Source organism: Nanorana parkeri, unplaced genomic scaffold (assembly GCF_000935625.1).
Source record: "Nanorana parkeri isolate BGI_ZX_2015 unplaced genomic scaffold, ASM93562v1 scaffold102, whole genome shotgun sequence".
Taxonomy (NCBI): domain Eukaryota; kingdom Metazoa; phylum Chordata; class Amphibia; order Anura; family Dicroglossidae; genus Nanorana; species Nanorana parkeri.
Window position 1 is genome coordinate 110306 of NW_017306370.1, and position 18479 is coordinate 128784.

General features: G+C 39.8%; 1 protein-coding gene across 1 annotated transcript in view; it reads right to left on the minus strand.

The window, feature by feature from the left end:
* The window catches only part of CNTN5 (contactin 5), a gene marked incomplete at its 3' end in the record, with an annotated part of 543955 nt that overhangs the window by 109896 nt on the left and 415580 nt on the right, over positions 1 to 18479 (minus strand). The window contains exons 12-13 of the mRNA XM_018552938.1: positions 9002 to 9129; positions 3415 to 3590 (exon numbers count right to left, since the gene is read on the minus strand). Coding sequence (XP_018408440.1) covers positions 3415 to 3590; positions 9002 to 9129 — 304 coding nt within the window. The remainder of the gene's footprint in view (positions 1 to 3414; positions 3591 to 9001; positions 9130 to 18479) is intronic.

Sequence of the window (18479 nt, forward strand, 5' to 3'; positions counted from 1 at the left end):
TATATATATATATAGGAGCTCACAGAGCACTCGCACAGCGTTCCATTAACGAAAAGTCTTTATTGGTCTTTCAACAGCAGATACTCAAGGAAGCTCAACATACAATAGCTTGTCTTCAGCAGAATATATATATTGGCTCACCAATCTCCGAATGTTTCCATACACTCACGGTATCCCAGTCGTTTAATAGTGCTCTCTTGCAGCACTGCTGCTCCGGCCCCAATCTTCAGGGCCACTGTTTGGTTCCCCCAGACAACCTCAATAACGTGCCAATCCTCACCATAGGCTTCACAAATCTGCTGCACTGACCACCACACTGACTCCTGGGTGGAGCTCTCCAGGTCTCCCAACCTTAAATACAAGTACAGGTATTCCTCACTTAACGACCGAGTTCCGTTCCTACGAACAATTTTGCATCACACCACTTCAGGGACAATCTTCAAACTAACTGTAGACACATCCGGATCCATAAAACCCTGGTCACTACCAGTTGACCACATTGAACAGAGGATGCGGTACTGTAGATGGATGTCCAGCCTCTTTTTATCACCACCAATTTGGTCACCTTTAAAGACCCCAAACCACTCACCAGCTGCTAAGAGGTCTGTACAATCACTTCTGCTTTTTCCAGAGCACAGGTCAAGTGGGAAGTTCTTCTGGCATCTGCAGATCTCCAACTGAACTTGCTACGCTCCTCCCTACAGACCACGCATGTAACCATCCTTACCAGCCCACAGCAACCCAATCACATAAGGGACCACTATATAGTGTACTTGTTGACCATTTAATCTTTTGGCTCCTTGGATCCCTTTTCCACCTTGCAATGTTAACTGTGGGCTTATTTTTTCCAGTTTTGGGCCTGCCTGATTTGTAGCTGTGATAAAACAGCTCTGCTACTCATACCAGGTATACGATCAATCCCTGGATCAACTTACTAACAAAATTAAGATTTTTAGCTACCAATTACATATATATGAACCTCATCTGCCATGTAGTCATCCATCCCCCTATTTTATCTAGGTCTTCCTGTAATGATGACACATATTGTGTCAAATATATTTCCCTGCATAATTTGCCATTGTCAGCAAACACTGAAATTAAACTCCTTATTCCAACCTCAATATCATTAATAAACAAGTTGAGCAGAACTGGCCCCGAGGCAGAGCCCTGGGGTACATCTTAGTCCATTTAGAGAATGAGCCATCGATCACTACTCTCTGGACATGTTGCTTTATCCGATTTTCTCTAAGTAAGCATGTTTAGCAAGAATTCTTACACAAAGGCAAGTAATAACCTATTGGGAACATGGCCACATAGCCTCCAAGGCTGAAAGACCACAAGCAAGTAGAGTAGGCTCCCCCTCTGCATGGCCATATGTCTTTAAAAACTGGGACCCCTCTCAAAATGTTAAAACATAAATTGTGTGATTTGCATATGTAATTTTTAACAAATATCTAAAAAAGAGGTTAGTTTAATAAAAAAATGTGAGAAGTATGGTTAATGCAAAAAGTCATGAGTCTATACTCAAGCTCCCCCTATCCCCATAGATCAAAAGAATCAGAAATGAGAGGGGTCAGAGTGGGGTCAGTGACTTTCTCATAAATGAGCACATAATACGTTAGCCCCAAAAAGCTGAAAGAAGAAATATTCAGTTTTGTGCATCTAGGTGTCTGCATTTTATTTCTACTCTCAGTTTTGGCAGTATAACATCATGACAAGTTTCCTTTAAATTCAGAAAGAAACAGTTATTTGTTATGTATATTATAAATAAAACATTGTAAGTAAACCATTAAAGAAAAAATGAGGAGTTTTTTTCTTAATTCATGGTTCAACATAATTTTGCTACTCTATCTGTTTCTTTTTTTTTTTTTACACTTTTAGCAAATAAAAAATGCAGAGATTTAAAAAGAGCACCCACAACAGTTGTTTAGCTCCCCGCTGGCTGAGAAACAGACCAGCAAAAAGTTTATAATAGCATACATTTAGATACTTGAAAAGAAAGCCAATAAAGTAAAACTGCAAGTCTAGAGATATATAATTTAGATGACTTTTTGAAAAGAGACTTAACAAAAAAATCTATATAGAAGAAGAACAAACAATTTATATGTCTTGCTGAATAGACTGATAAATTAAGAAAAATGTGTTGGCTTTTTTTTCTCCAAACAAATATATTGCAGAAAAATACTTTATTTCATATTTTATCAGTCTACATTGAAATGGTAAAGTATTTTCAGTACCGTACCATCACAACATCCAATTCAAACAGAGTCAACTCTTTGAGATTCAGCAGAGTGCTTTGTGTGTTCTTAGTCAAAGCCAGTTATAATATCAGTTGGATATATACGTTTGAAAAGAAACATCATTACTTATTAAGATGTGTGCATGCTTCTTCAAATTTTCAACATTCTCTTTATTTGTCCCTCACTAATTGAATTTACTAATTTAAAGAGATTATCTACCAACACCATTTAAACATCTACCAGCTTTATCTGGACAGAACCAATGTTTAGCAAAACGTGTAAACTTCATATGGCACTAAACTCAGGAATCTTACAAATGCATTCAAGTAACTGAATCATTAACAAAAATGTAATTTATTTGTGTCTCACTCAGCTGTAGATCATCAAATCATCTCTGAATTGGTGGTGACACTGTCCTTCCTTCTGGAAGGTGGCTACTTTTGTTCCCCATGGTCCCTGTGTGTGTTGTAAAGTAGTCACCACTTTGAGGATTGATTTGAGGATCCACAGCCGAGTGATACACAAATAAGGTATATTTTTGCTAATAGTTAATGTACTTTAATACATTTTTAAGGTTTAACTTCTGAGTTTAGTGTCACTTTCCAGAGGTTCAACACCAGGACAAGCAGGATGGTAAGACAGGCCAAAATAAAATAATAATCAACATAATAAAATATCAAAAGCAACAATCTCCACTTACAGCTCTAATATTTTCAAAATGTCCATCATCTTTGTCAAAGTCCACAGGTTGCTCATTTAAGGTCCAGAAGAAGGATACATCTAGTAGAGGATCATGAATGGCCTTGCAGCTGAGCACAACACTCTCCCCGACCGTCAGTTCTGTTCTTTTTGGAGTTAGCTCTATTTTTGTTGGTTCTAAATAGAAACAAATGGGTGCAGAAAATATATTAACTGCATGCCTATAATACAGTAGCTAGAAAAATATTTAAACCTGTCTAGTGTTTTATTCTTATAATATTAAAGTGACACTAAACTCAGGAGTTAAACCTTAAATATGCATTCAAGTACCTTAACTATTGACAAAAATGTATCTTATCTGAGTTTAGTGTCACTTTCCAGAGGTTCAACACCAGGACAAGCAGGATGGTAAGACAGGCCAAAATAAAATAATAATCAACATAATAAAATATCAAAAGCAACAATCTCCACTTACAGCTCTAATATTTTCAAAATGTCCATCATCTTTGTCAAAGTCCACAGGTTGCTCATTTAAGGTCCAGAAGAAGGATACATCTAGTAGAGGATCATGAATGGCCTTGCAGCTGAGCACAACACTCTCCCCGACCGTCAGTTCTGTTCTTTTTGGAGTTAGCTCTATTTTTGTTGGTTCTAAATAGAAACAAATGGGTGCAGAAAATATATTAACTGCATGCCTATAATACAGTAGCTAGAAAAATATTTAAACCTGTCTAGTGTTTTATTCTTATAATATTAAAGTGACACTAAACTCAGGAGTTAAACCTTAAATATGCATTCAAGTACCTTAACTATTGACAAAAATGTATCTTATTTGTGTATCACTCGGCTGCAAATCCTCAAATCATCTCTGGATTGGTGCTGTCACTGTCCTTCCTTCTGGAGGGTGGCTACTTGTCTTCCCCATGGTCCCTGTGTGTGTTGTAAATAGTCACGACTCACCACTCCAAGGTCGCTCCCATGATGGATTACAATCTCATGTTTAGTTAATAATATGTATTGAGATTGTAGTCCATCGCGGAAGCGAGCTTGGACCGGTGACTACGTTACAGCACACAAAGGGACGAAGCAGAACAAAAGTAGCCACCCTCCAGAAGGAAGGACAGTGTCAGCACAAATTCAGAGATGATTTCCGGATGTAAAGCCGAGTGATACACAAATAAGATAAATTTTTATCAATAGTTAAGGTGCTTGAATGCATTTGTAAGATTTGACTTCTAAGTTTTGTGTCACTTTAAAAAGGATTTAAATGAAAAGAATACATTTGAAATGTAATCTTAGTCCAATATACTTAGTCTAATACACCTGAATGCCTGACCAGTTATATAAACCATTTTCAAATGTAATTTTCTCTGGTGTGTGGGGTGGATGCAGTTAGATGGCTTGAACCCGTTTTCAGGTGTTCAAATCTGCAGGTTCATCAGCAAATAAATAGCAGTGTGCAGGGATTTAGGAGAGCCTTGTACAAAGAGTCATACAACTTCATAGTTAGACTCAATTTACGCTAACACTGATGGCAACAACAACAACAAAATTGCAGGCAACACATTTTGGGGATCAAGATACTTCCTTCTTCAGGGCTCCAGGGCACGGTAGAAGCAGAAACGTTTTTTTTAGCACTGGCGCTGACTTCTGGGTTATTTGGGTGGGTCTTGTGTGTGTCAATGTCATCTTAATAGTCAAAGGAAGAGAGTGAGAGTGCCTTAAAGCCCATTTCCACCTTCGCAGAGGTATTTAAAAAAAAAACATATGCCAGCAATGAAGCACATGCTGTACTATATGAACACAGAAACTTTTTTCATTAGCTGTCCTCTTATCTCCTCATGGCTCAATTTGAAATGTCGGCCTCTGTGCTCTGCAAGCAGTCTGTGTAAATTAACACTCTCTCTCTCTCTCTGAGCTCTCTCCTTCCATTCATTTCTATTCATACGCCACCCACCCTACCCCCCAGACAGTGTATTGTGACCTGCAAAGGCAGAGCTGGTGTGCTGTGATCTTGTTACAATGACCCACAGGGCATGGGTCAGCTGCTTTACAATCTGACCCCAGTGTCACAGTTTCCGACGGAGGGAATTTTTAATTTGTCAGACTCAGGCCTACTAAAAAGTCCATACATGTTTTTTTTAAAAAGCCAGCAATGTGAGTCATGAAAATGTACACACATATACATCAACACTGCTCCACTACATTACCGCAATAAATGCTAACCACTTACATAGGTGGAAATGGGCTTTAATCCACATTAGATACACTATATTACCAAAAGTATTGGGACATCCCTCCAAATCATTGGATTCAGGTGTTCTGTGATATTTCCTTGCTACTCCCATAGATACATTTTACGTGACCAGTTATTTGCTGCTCTACAATGCTGGTAACGAGGGAGCGCTGTCATATCGGATGGCCAGCGCCCAGCGGTGAGGGGGAGAGAAGCCGCCCCCAGGACAAGCTGTGTCGGCCGCACGGCGCCCTTGTTGCCATGGCGCCCTGTGCGGCTGCACTGCTCGCACACCCCTAAGGCCGGCCCTGGACACACTCCTAAACCTTGTGGACTCCTTCACAGAAGAGATGAAGCTGTTATAGCTGCAAAGGGTGGGCCAACTCAATATTGAACCCTATGGACTAAGACTGGGATGCCATTAAAGTTCATGTGCGTGTAAAGGCAGGCATCCTAATACTTTTGACAATATAGTGTACATTCAATTTACTAGCCTTCACCCACAATATTACCATTTAATGCACTGATGCCTACCAGAATATAGAACTGCCTATGTGGCCTTATTTTTTAATTCTACAAGATTCCCAGTGAAGTTCAAGCCAATTTTGAATGCTTAGATATGTGCAAGAGGACCTTTCACTATGATCACATAAAAAAATATTACAGACAATTCATAAAAGTATAAACATGCAGGATTTTCATTACAGTGCATTATTTGCTCACTTTAATTATGTTTCTTTTATTATTTTGTAAAGGCTTCACACAGTTCCGACAAATCTACTACACACAAATTATTGTATCAATTTTTGCAGTAATTTGAGTGTAAATGTCAATTCACAAAGATTATCAGCAGAGTTATAATTCCTAAATAATGATGTTAGTTTCAGGTGGGATAAACTGTATGTGTAAGTTTCAATAGGTGTCTTTTGAGAGGAGCAGAAAGGGAGCCATTTGAGCGGGTAATAAAATAACAATTTACAAGATAACGTAATGATTTGCAAGAAATAAACCTTTAATGATTAGCTACTGAAATGAATGACTGCACACCTTAGCAACATTTATGTTTGTGAACCGACCTTTTTGTAGAGAGAATTATAATGAGATAAAATGCCAAATCCAGTTATAATAACTTCTACATTTTAGTGAAATGACCCTCAATATCTGTAAATAATCACTTTTTCGAGTTTATAAAATTACATATGAAAGATATTAAAGTGGACCTTTACCCTCTTTCACAAAAAATCACATCAGCATGAAGCTCTGCATGCTCATATGAAATCCTCTTAAATTCATTAGTTAAACAAACATATTTTCAATTTACTTACAATTTCTTTTTTTTTCTACTACCTGGTCCACTTCTGGCACAAATGATGTAATCTGTGCCCAAGCATTGCATTCTGGTAAGGTTACATCAGCAGAGCATTGCTGCAAAATCTCATTTATAATTTCATGAAATCTCATGGAAAGGCATTTTCCTCCCCTGAGATGATGAACATGATGTCCTAGTCACATGTGCCAGAGTTCCAGGAAGTAAAGGGGGATGGATTAATCTGCCCTTAGTAAAAATGGCCACTGTGAGAAGAATGGGGAAGAAAAATAAGGTATGCAAAGAATAAAAAGCCGGCAATTAGGAATGCACCGATACCGGTCTTTTTAGGTATCGAGTATGAGTACCGATATTTTTTTTTATTATTCACCGATACCGAATACCGATTCCGGCAGTCCCACTAAGGAAGCCAGGCAGCTTGTAAAGACTCGTCACCTGGCCTCTTGATTAGCAAGGAAGCTGGGTGGCGTATAAAGACTTGCCATCCAGCTTCCCGATTAGCAGGGAAGTCGTCTCCATGCTTCCACGTCACCACGTGACGAGGAAGCATGGAGCCAGCTTTCTGGCCAATCAGGAAGCCGGGTGCCATGTAATGACTCAAAAAACAGGGGAGTGTTCCAAGTGAGGATCACAGAAAGTGGTTGCTTAAACAGACCGAGACCATTGAATCTTATAAAAATATAAACTTTATTATGTTTTACAAAACATCAATTATTTGCAACAACAATTCCGCTTCTTACTGATGCAATAAAAAAACAACGTTGTTCGTGACACTCAAAACATTCATTCATACTATGGGCCCCACACACACTGCGACCAAGCTCAATCCCTGCAGACACTAAACGAGGGAATGCTCCCAGGTAAAGCACCTGATAGTAATCAGTGCTGATCCCCTTGACAGACGATGATTTGGAGTATGGACAAGATAGATCAAGTTGGAAAAACTATTTGAACACGTATCCCAATGCCTAAGGCTGGGCACACACCTTACAACCATCGCAAGACTTTTGTCTTGCGGTGGTTGTAAGGTACTTAAAAAAACGTACGATCTGCCTATGTTGCATAGGCAGATCGTACTTGCGATTGTTGCGCAATTGTTGTTGCAAATAATTGATGTTTTGTAAAACATAATAAAGTTTATATTTTTATAAGATTCAATGGTCTCGGTCTGTTTAAGCAACCACTTTCTGTGATCCTCACTTGGAACACTCCCCTGTTTTTTGTTCATCAAACCTTGGTTGCATGACCTTAGATGACCAATTATAGAAATGCACATAAAGAGATTTGTATAGTATATCGGAGCTCCAGGGAATATACAATTTTTCTGCCATGTAATGACTCATTGCTCAGCTTCCTGATTGGTCGAGAGTCATTACATGCTGCCCGGCTTCCTGATTGGAAGCCGGGTGATGAGGGAGCTTTCCGGCCAATCAGGATTCCGGAAGATCAGGTATCGGGCTAGGCATCGGAGCATTTGGGCGAGTATGAGTACTTGCCCAAATACGTAGCACTGATACCGAAACCAGTATCGGTGCATCCCTACCGGCAATGATCTATCTATCTAATAGTATCTGTTTATAAATTGTTTTTACTAAACATTTCTAAAGGTGCTTTTGTTGTTGTTTTTATTCCAACAAAGGCTGCACATAATGTTTGGCTTTCCTGAGAAAATTGTATTCAGGAGACATATTTAAAGTGTACACCTTGGCAGGAAAAAACATATTCAGAACACCTCTGCAGTACAGGCATGCATACATACAAATACATGTTGATCCTTCCACAAATTCAATGAGCTGCTAACTTCCTGTAGTGAGCTGACAAAACTGCTTATGCTGCACTAAAATCCTAAACCATTAGATCAGCCCTGCTTGAGTTTCCCCTGCTGGACTACATATTATCTCCCCCTTATGAAAGTGAAGAGAGTGGAGGGTATCCTGTAGTCCAGCAGTAGAGAATTGATAATTGCTAACAACACTGCTTGGGATTTCAGTGCAGCAGAGGAAGAAACTGTCAGCTGAAACAGGAAGTTAGGAGCTTACTGGATTTCAGGCAGAAAAATGTTATTCTGCAGCCTTTTTAAAATGATAAAACATGTGGAAATATACATGTGCTGCAAGATGTTCCCAAATCACAATTGCCTGAATTGCTAAATTGCGTAATTCTACAGATAGGCCCACATTCAGGTAAAAACTTCAAGATTCACTGATCCTGTTTTGATTTGATTTCCTTGTTGAATTCTCAAGAAACCTCAGGGGAGGAGACAGTTTGTTGACATCACACATCGCATGACCAGACTACTGGGAAATCTGAAAACGTTCTGTCTTTTCAGTTCCAAAAAAAGCACAGAAGGGGGCAGACCATGATCTTTACACTAGAATATAACATGCACTAAGATTTTATATAACTCACTTCACTTACTGGGCAACATAGATCATACTAGAGGGCTTGGGGTGTATATTTTCATGCATGGTATGTTTTATATGTAATAAGTCACAATACCTGTAACAGACACAACTGTTGTGATTTCCGCCGAGCCAAACACGTTCTCCCCTCGGCATGTATATTTTCCTTCATCTGATTTAGAAGCGTTTAAAATCCGTAAGCTCCCATCTGGAAGAACTGCTACCCTGGAAAAAAAGTGTCTGTTATTTTGCAAGTTCCCATTTGTATTCAAATATCTTTCATACAATACAATCTGTTACTTGTTGTTCTTGTGACTAAGCTTGATGTTAAAGAAAAACTCTTGTTATAAACCTCCTCAACTTCCTCCTTTCACAAAAGCACTCTTCAAATTGGTTTATGGTAAGATTCTAATTGTCAAATGTACGCAATAATGTAATTGCTTTTCTAGATTTAAAATTTAAAGGCCATATCCAGGCAAACTTACTACCCCATCTCCCATTCATCCCCAATTTTTTCTTTAAAAAGTAGGTGTTTTTTTTTTACTTGCCTTAGTCCGCCGTTTAAATGCTGCACCTCTTTATGACATCATCACGCTCTGTGGACAACTGTTTACTAAGGAAGTGTTTCCTCTTGACTTTACTGAACCTATAACATCATCTCAGCCTAGGCTAATCATTGCCTGGAGCACAGAATCTGCTTTATAATGATAAAAGGAAGAGATTGTTTGCTGGATATTGTGACGTGTAAGGAATGTTTTCATGTAGACTTGTAGAGTTACTAATGGGTCTACTTTAATTTTTGTCATAGCAAGCAGATGTCAGACAGGATGTTGATTTGGGAATTTATCCAATGTCTCTCAGGATTAGAAAGGTGTAATTTTCCTTTCTTTGCATACATAAGAGGTGCATGGGGCATTTGTTCAACCAATGCACCTACTGAAAAGGTGAAACATGCAATCAATAGAAAAACACAGGAAGAACTCTCTCTCTCTCTGTGAAATTTGGTGTTATCACCCAGGACTCTCAGCCAGAGGTGCTGAGAGGTATCAGGAAGCAAGGTTTTTAACAGGGAAAGAGCTGGCTTTTCAGTTCTTTCCGGATTTTCTGGATTCTGCTTGGGATGTGGGAACCGGGAGATTTCAAAGTGATTCAGGAGGGTAGAAAGCTCCAGTCCTGGGTCCAGGGTTTAGCATTGACCAGCACCTGATGATTGCACAGGTGTGCACATCTGAGAACAACTGGGAACAACAGCAACTCAGTCACAAAGTGGTAGGCCATGTAAAATGACAGAGCGGGGTCAGCACATGCTGAAGCGAACAGTGCGCAGAAGTTGCCAACTGTCAACAGCTACAGACCTCCAAACTTCGTGTGGCCTTCAGATTGGCACAACAACAGAGCGTAGAGAACTAATTGGAACGGGATTTCCATGGCTGAGCAGCTGCACCCAAGCCTTACATCACCAAGTGCAATGCAAAGGGCCAGAGTCAGTGGGGTAAAGCACACCGCCACTGGACTCTAGAGAAGTGGAGACGTGTTCTCTGGAGTGATGAATTACGCTTCTCTGTCTGGCAATCCGATGGATGTGTCTGGGTTTGGCGGTTGCTGGGAGAACAGTACTTGCCTGACTGCATTGTGCCAAGTGTAAAGTTTGGTGGAGGGGGGGTTATGATGTGGGGTTGGGCTTGGCCCCTTAGTTCCAGTGAAGGGAACTCTTAAGGTATCAGCATGCCAGAACATTTTGGACAATTTCATGCTCCCAACTTTGTGGGAACAGTTTGGGGATGGCCCCTTCCTGTTCCAACATGACTGTGCTCCAGTGCACAAAGCAACGTCCATAAAGCCATGGATGAGCGGGTTTGGGCTGGAGGAACTTGACTGTCCTGCATAGAGTCCTGACCTCAACCTGATAGAACACCTTTGGAATGAATTAGAGTGGAGACTGTGAGCCAGGCCTTCTCGTCCAACATCAGTACCTGACCTCACAAATGCGCTTCTGGAAGAATGGTCAAACATTCCCATAGATACACTCCTAAACCTTGTGGACAAGTTCCCAGAAGAGTTGAAGCTGTGTAAAGGTGCGGGTAAAGGCAGACGTATGCACTGCCAAAAAATTCGTTTAGTTTCGTTTCGTTTTAAATTCGGATTTGTGTTATTTCGTTTTTCGGGATTCGGGTGTGAAAGTCAATTCGGATTCGGAATTCGGATTCGGACGAAATTCGGTAGCGGTAGTTCGAACGTTCGTTTCGTTTTCTGTTCTTATTCGTTTCTTATTCGTTTCGTTCGTTTGCAGCAAAGTGACATTTGAGGGGAAAAAAATATTTCTCTCCTTCTCTAATGTCACTTTGCTCCAACGAACGAAACGAATAAGAAATGAATAAGAACAGAAAACGAAACAAACGTTCGAACTACCGCTACCGAATTTCGGAAATGGAAATTGGGATTCGTTTGCATTCGTTATGTCTGTAATTCGGAATTCGGATACATCCGAACGTCCGAATTTCCGAAAATTCGTCCGAATTTCCGAAACGAATCGCACATGTCTAATATATATACTACAAATTACATACAGCAGTACACCCCTGAAATGTGTAAGCCTATAACTCCTAGAAAACCTGAACTCTAGAAAGGACAAATTAAAAAACGGAATTAGTGCATGAAATGAATCCTGTATTAATATAAATTGGACTCATTACATATAATAGAGCCAATGTAGCATCATAAGCTCTTCTGTAATATACAGACCTCGCTTGTGGCCAGAGACAGGGCTCAGTGAGACCAAGATTACACACACTGCTGCTGGACTCCCAGTCACCCCCTGCCACTCCTCTACAGCCAAACATAGTGACATATTTGCATTTCAACTTTATATAGGTTTCTTGCATACCAAAAGATTCTTTCACATTCTAAGACGGTACTGTAAATATAAAATGCAAGGCACATACTGTATATGCATTCAGAAACTTTTTTCTAAATGCAAATATCAATTCATAGTGTGATATTTTCCTTTCATAAGCTAATGGAAAGAGACTTGTGCACAAGAATAATACACACAAATATACTGTACAGAATTTAAAAGGATTTTCATTTTAATCACACCATGGGAGAATTGCAGATTTATCTATCCATTCACAAAATCAAATCCTTTTTTGCTTTGATGAGACAGATGTAAGCAGGGCCGTCTTTAACGCAGGGCAAAAGGGGCAGTCGCCCAGGCAAAAATCTTGCACCAGGGCCCTTTGTTCCTTAGGTCCGCCACTGGTGTTGCCCCCACCTCTTCCGTATGCTGCTGTTAGGGCCGGGGGGGCCCAAGAGATTGTTTGCCCAGGGTCCAATCAGTATTAAATACGGCCCTGGATGTAAGCAATGCATCCCAAGGAATGTTAGGTTGAGGATTAGAATTTATTTGTAGCTCATGTATGTTAATATGTCCCTGTTTAGCGCTGTATGAGTTATATCTCAGGAAAGGCTTTAACACACTGGGGTTGATTTACTAAAGGCAAATGGACTTTTCATTTTGCAAGGGAATTTGCCTTATCTTAGTGAATGAGGCTATGCTCTCCTGCTCTTCCATCATCTAATCATGTGCAACAAAAAAGCTGTTTTCTTTTTTTTTTTCTTGCACATTGTGTATCCTTTGCAAAGTAACATTTCACCACATTCACTAAGCTAAGTACAAATTCCCTGGCATGGTAAAAATTCCCTTGAAAAGTGAACAGCCTATTTGCCTTAAGTAAATCAACCCCACAGAATCAATACTGTGCCCTTAATTTGTAAAAAGGCAACTGGACTTGCTGTATGTTTCTTGAAGACGTTTCACTGGTCATCCAACTAGCTTTCTCAATTCAGACTAGCTTTCTGAATTGAGAAAGCTGGTTGGATGACCAGTGAAACGTCTTCAAGAAAAATATAGCAAGTCCAGTTGCCTTAATTTATTTCTTACAAATATACCATGACCTGGATGAATGAGAACCTTCACAGACACTGTGACCTTAAAAGAGAACTATGGGGTAAGTGTTTTTAACCATATTTATCTTTAGGATAACGGAGGACATATACTAACCTCCTCCCGTGATCCAAAGCTCAGTATATAGCTGTAACATACGTACCCTGGTGGGCGCACCACGGGTCTCCGCCGAACATACGTACCCTGGTGGGCGCACCACGGGTCTCCGCCGCCTCTCTCGCCAGGGCAGTCTACGTTGTGCACAGGCGCACCACGGGACTCCGCCCCCTCTCGAGCGAGCGCTCGGCATAAAGCAGCTGCTCGCTAGTTGATCGGCGTCCTACTGTCGATTGCAGCTTCCCACTTGCCTCATTGGACCCTTGATCGGTGGACTGATCCAACCTGACTACAGCCCCTCTGGAGACAGCTATCACAACCGCAAGTACCCTGGGCTATAGAGTGATATAGCTATAGGACTCCTAACTAACTGATACCTCAAATTTACTCTGCCTATGTGTTAGCTGCTGTTACCATAGTTGAATCTGATGCCATTAGCTGCTGTGAACTTCTTCAAGCTAGCTGTGTACTAAATTGCTGTTGCCATATTGACTATAAACTTGTGTGGGTGAAAATTGCTGCCCTCTAGGGGCTCAGGCTGATATTGTCATATTAACCAGCCTATACTTACCTACTCAGAACCGTTTGTGCCATCCTTCCTGAAATACGGGGTGTGATGGGAAGCAGCTCCCTCCTCGCCTCTGTCAAATATAAGGCATACGAGGGGTAGCTGCAATCTGATACCCGTCCTCATACGTAGCTACATTATCCGCAGTTGAGATCCATAGGGGTAATCAACCCTTGCAGGGGCGAGTGTTACAACAGCGAGCTATTGCCTGCAATATACTGAGAGTGCTGCAACCGGGATTGATCGTGATTTTACTGTCTGGATCCACCGATCTGCGTGAGAGACAGCTGGCTCTGCCTATCTAGAGGCAGACTCAGCTATTCCAGCCCCCTCCCCTGTCTGTTTTTCCACTCAGCGCTGGAAGATCGGAGAGGAGAGAATCCCTGCGGGGAGCGGTGACTGACAGTCACTGCTCTCTGCAGGGAGATGATCGGAAAGTGAGCGAGCGACAGCCACTTCCCGATCTATAGAGCCGACCTGTGACAGCTTCTTTGTCTCAGGTCGGCTCTAACTATGAGGATGAGTGGAAATCACTCACCTCATAGTTCTCCTTTAAGTAGTCAATTCATAGTCAATGTAGAAACTCTACAACATTACCTACTGAATAAAGCTTACATTTTAGGGGTCTTGTCTAATAAAATGTTAAATGTAACCATTTACATCTGTTTTACAGGTTACATATTTTAAAAAATGGAACACTGCACTATTTTTTTTAATTTTATTTTTTTTTGGGAGCTTACTGTTGTTTTTTTTAATGTAATTTAAAAAAAAATATTTTTAGTGTAAAAGTTGCACATCATAAACAACATTCTAAGAAAAATTTAAAAATGAATACATTTTTTATAGGACTGACAGGTAAGACTGTCAAATATTGGAAGATTTTGATAAAAATAAAGCTGGACATACACTGTTCTATTTTATAACAGAGCTACCAGCTCACAGCTCACATTTAATTTCCTTATTTGTATTGAGGTTGTAGTCCATCACAGGAGCAAACTTGGAGCGGTGACTACTTTACAACACACACAAGGACCATGGGGAACAAAAGTAGTCACCCTCCAGAAGGAAGGACAGTGCAGCACCAATTCAGAGATGATTTGAGGATCTACAGCTGAGTGATACACAAATACAGATACATGTCTGTTAATAGTTAAATGACTTGAATGCATTTTTAAGATTTAACTCCGGAGTTTAGTGTCACTTTACAACTCCTGCTACTTTGCATATCATCACCTTTCCTGTTACCAAAATTCATGCAGAATTGATACAAAATTATATTTTCAGATTTTAGCAGCTCAGTCGATGCCATCTATATACAGATTTTTCTTAAGATCAGAAACCTCTGCTTTGTTTTATATTGATTTAATGATTTCTGTATCGGCTTGTCATAAAATTTCTATTTCCATAAAAGGGCTACCTGCCCAAAAAGATTACCCTTCCCATGTGGAGGCGAATGGTTCACTATTAATTATCGCTGCATTTTCTCAGCAACAGACACTTCTTTGATTTCATCTAAAAAGACACATAAGGCTGAAACGCTATGGAGTCATCTGCCCTTTGGCATTTTTTGAAGTCCAGATGCCATTAATTTGTCCTTTTATATTAAGCTGGATGTTGAGTATGTCAAGATTCTTTAACCCAGCATGAAACGATGCTATGAAACACTGTATCTGAAAACTCATCTTTCAGCATTGAACAAGCTATAAAAAGAAAAATGATGATCATATCGCCTTAAAAACAACTTCAGACAAGAAATAAAATCAATCAGTGAACCTAATGATATTCAGAGCATGCAACAGAAAGTTAATCACATTTAGCTTAATTTTTGATTTATATCTATTTCTTCTAAAATGTTTCTAACTAGGAATAGCAGGACTTTTGCAGTGTCTCTAAACCTCCAGACAAATATTCATTTCCTTTCCAAAAAAATAAAAGCTAAATAAATCTCAAAATACCTGGTTGCAGCCAGCCACAAGACTACCCAAAGTCAAATATTGCACTTAAGTACGGCTACGATCAAAGTTAGTGTGGCCATAAAATGGCAAATGTCTTCCTGCTTGTTATCCTTTAGTAGCTACGTGCCTGAGAACATCTACAGGACCCTAGCTGGACAAAAAGCACTATAGCAGGGAAAAGGTTAGAGCCCACTCACAGTCTTCCTGTACAGTAACCAGCATCCCCATTCTGTAGAGATGTATTGGCTGGCAGTAGGAACCGCAGTGATCAGCGAGGAACACGCTATCTGACATACCTAATAGTATCAGAGAACAGCAACGCAGAGAACTCCACAAAAGGGAGAAAATCTCACTTGCCACACAGGTACGTATACAACTTATTATTTTACTGGGGGCAATTTTTTTATACAAGCAACAGGGTCCCTCTAGGCTACTGATCATCCCTTCTTTCATTCCCTTTCTCTGACACCACTGCATTGATTCACAACACTTTTAAGTATAGTGAATAAGTAGAGCTTAAGTATGGTAGGCCTGTGTCTGAAAAAAGATGTAGCTGGGAAAAATCAATTTCACAGCCATGCTTACAGCCATTACAAAAAAAAAAAGAAAAGTATAATAATATAATATAAATTGCATAATGTGCATACAACAAATTGATGAACAAGTATTTTAACAACTTGCCGTCCAGTCGTTGTAATTAAACAGCCGGACAGCGGACTCTTAACAGCAGGTGGCCATTTTGTAATGTCCTGTCCTGCTTGTATGCAGAGTGGAAAATGTGACCATCATTTACAGCCGTTGATGGCTGTTATACTGTATACAAGCATTTGGGCGGCTATAGATCGCTTGTAAGGTGCGAGAAGTGTGCAACCCCCTAGGTCCGATCTCAGTGCAGACACCTGCCATGTCGGTCCCAGGCCTGGCATGGCAGGTCTCTGCACTGAGATCGGAGGGACATCAGTACACATTCATTCGCTGATCTCCCGCCCGATCACTGAATGTGGAAATGATGTTTATTACATCACTTCTATATTCAGCCCATCATTTCTCCGGCTGCTGTAGCAAGTTCAAAAATAAAAGTCACATATAAAAAAAAAAATCAAAAAGCATTTTTTTTAAAGCTCCCTACCACTAAGTACACATGCATACAAACACAAACAAGCTTTGGTTGCACCTACGTGCATCAATGATGACTACACCGCACATGTTACATATCATTGCAAATGTTGGAGTACAAGCAATAATTCTAGGGCCATCAATCACTGTTAACACTAAACTGATGAGTGGTAAAAAGCTTTTCAAGTGTCGCCTGTGGGCAAATTTGGGTATGTAGCTTTTTGCACTTTTATGGGTGCACACAATTTTAAAGCTTGACATGTTTGGTATCTATTTATTTACCAAACAATTGGGTAATAATAAATGTTTCATAGCGTAATAAAAAAAACCCAGTGGTGAATAAATATCACCTAAAAGAAAGCTCTGTGTGTCTCCAAAAAATTATATAATTGTTTTTTGATACGTTATTGCATGACTGAGTAAATGTCAGTCAAATTACCTCAGCACTGAATACAGAAAAATGGCCTGGGTAGGAAGGGGGTTAAACACCCTGGTCTTCAAGTGGTTAAATGCAGGAAAGTCCTCTTTAAACCAAAACTGCATCCATACAATTTGCAGTTTTGGCTGCAGCATGGTATGGTACAAAGCCTATCTATCACTTTGGTAGGAAGGCCTATCTTTCTTGTCTCGTTCTTGTTGTGGCCTTGACTGCTGATAGTTGGATTTTTTTTTTTTGCCTACGCATTCCAGCATAAAATATAATGCTTTCTTATCTACACATGCACAAGCTTTTCTAAAGTTACGAGTTTAATCTAATGTCCATCTTGTAGAAAACCATAAAATTAAAGTTTGGTAATTGAAGCCCTGGATTAAAATTCAAAGCAGCGGTAGAAATAGTGTTTCATTTCATAACTTCCAATATATATTTACAGCTAAAGACTCACATTGTAACCGGCACCAATAAAACCCTTGTTGCAAGAGTGCAATTACCATCTTTCAGCTCATCAAGCAGGAATACACAAACATTACCCCTCCGAACAGCAAAACAACGATTACACAAGCACGTCTTTAGAAAGGATGCAACCATTAGTGGAACGGGTTAATTATAAATGCTAAACGCTCTTCTGGGTATTGTTACCCTGAGCATCATTGCCAGGGGTTAATGAGTTCTAGAACTTGTTAACAAATGGAGCATCCTGTGTGAAGGGCAAACAACATCTCAACTACTACAAGTGCCATTAACCTTGACAAAGCACCAAACAAGTGCCTGAGAATTCAAAGGATTTCCTCCAGCTTCATAAGCTTTCATTTCCAAGCCCTGGGTACTTGGTATATTTAGAGCTGCTAATTATGTTTACATGGACGTCGGCTCTGAGCAATTGTTTAGCATGGGTTTATTACTTCAAACCCAAACCCCAAATAAACCAATAAGAGGTTTTAGAAAATGTGTTTTAATGTGTTTTAAAAGTCATTTTTTTAAATTGTACTTTTTTAAAGGAAATTATAGGAAGGAAACCACAATTATATTTTAATGTTTAAGATTAAACATTTTTAAACGGTTGTATATCAGTTTTTTCTATTATGGGTATAAAATCTGTATTTTACGAATAAACATTGAATACAAGTTGAAGTCATGGCACAGGATTCCCAGAACATTAGGGTTTTATAAAGAGAGCCTGCAGAACAAGCTGTTTCAGACTTTGGGGTTGATTTACTAAAGGCAAATAGGCAGTTCACTTTGCAAGGGAATTTGCACTTTGCAGGGGATGTTTCCCTTAGCTTAGTGAATGTGGTGAAACTTCACTTTCTAAGGAATCATGTGAAGGAAAACTTGAACATGATTGGGTGATGGAAGTCAGCAGAGCATCCCTTCATTCACTAAACGAAGGACAAACTGCCTATTTGCCTTTAGTAAATCAACTTTGTGCAGCCATTC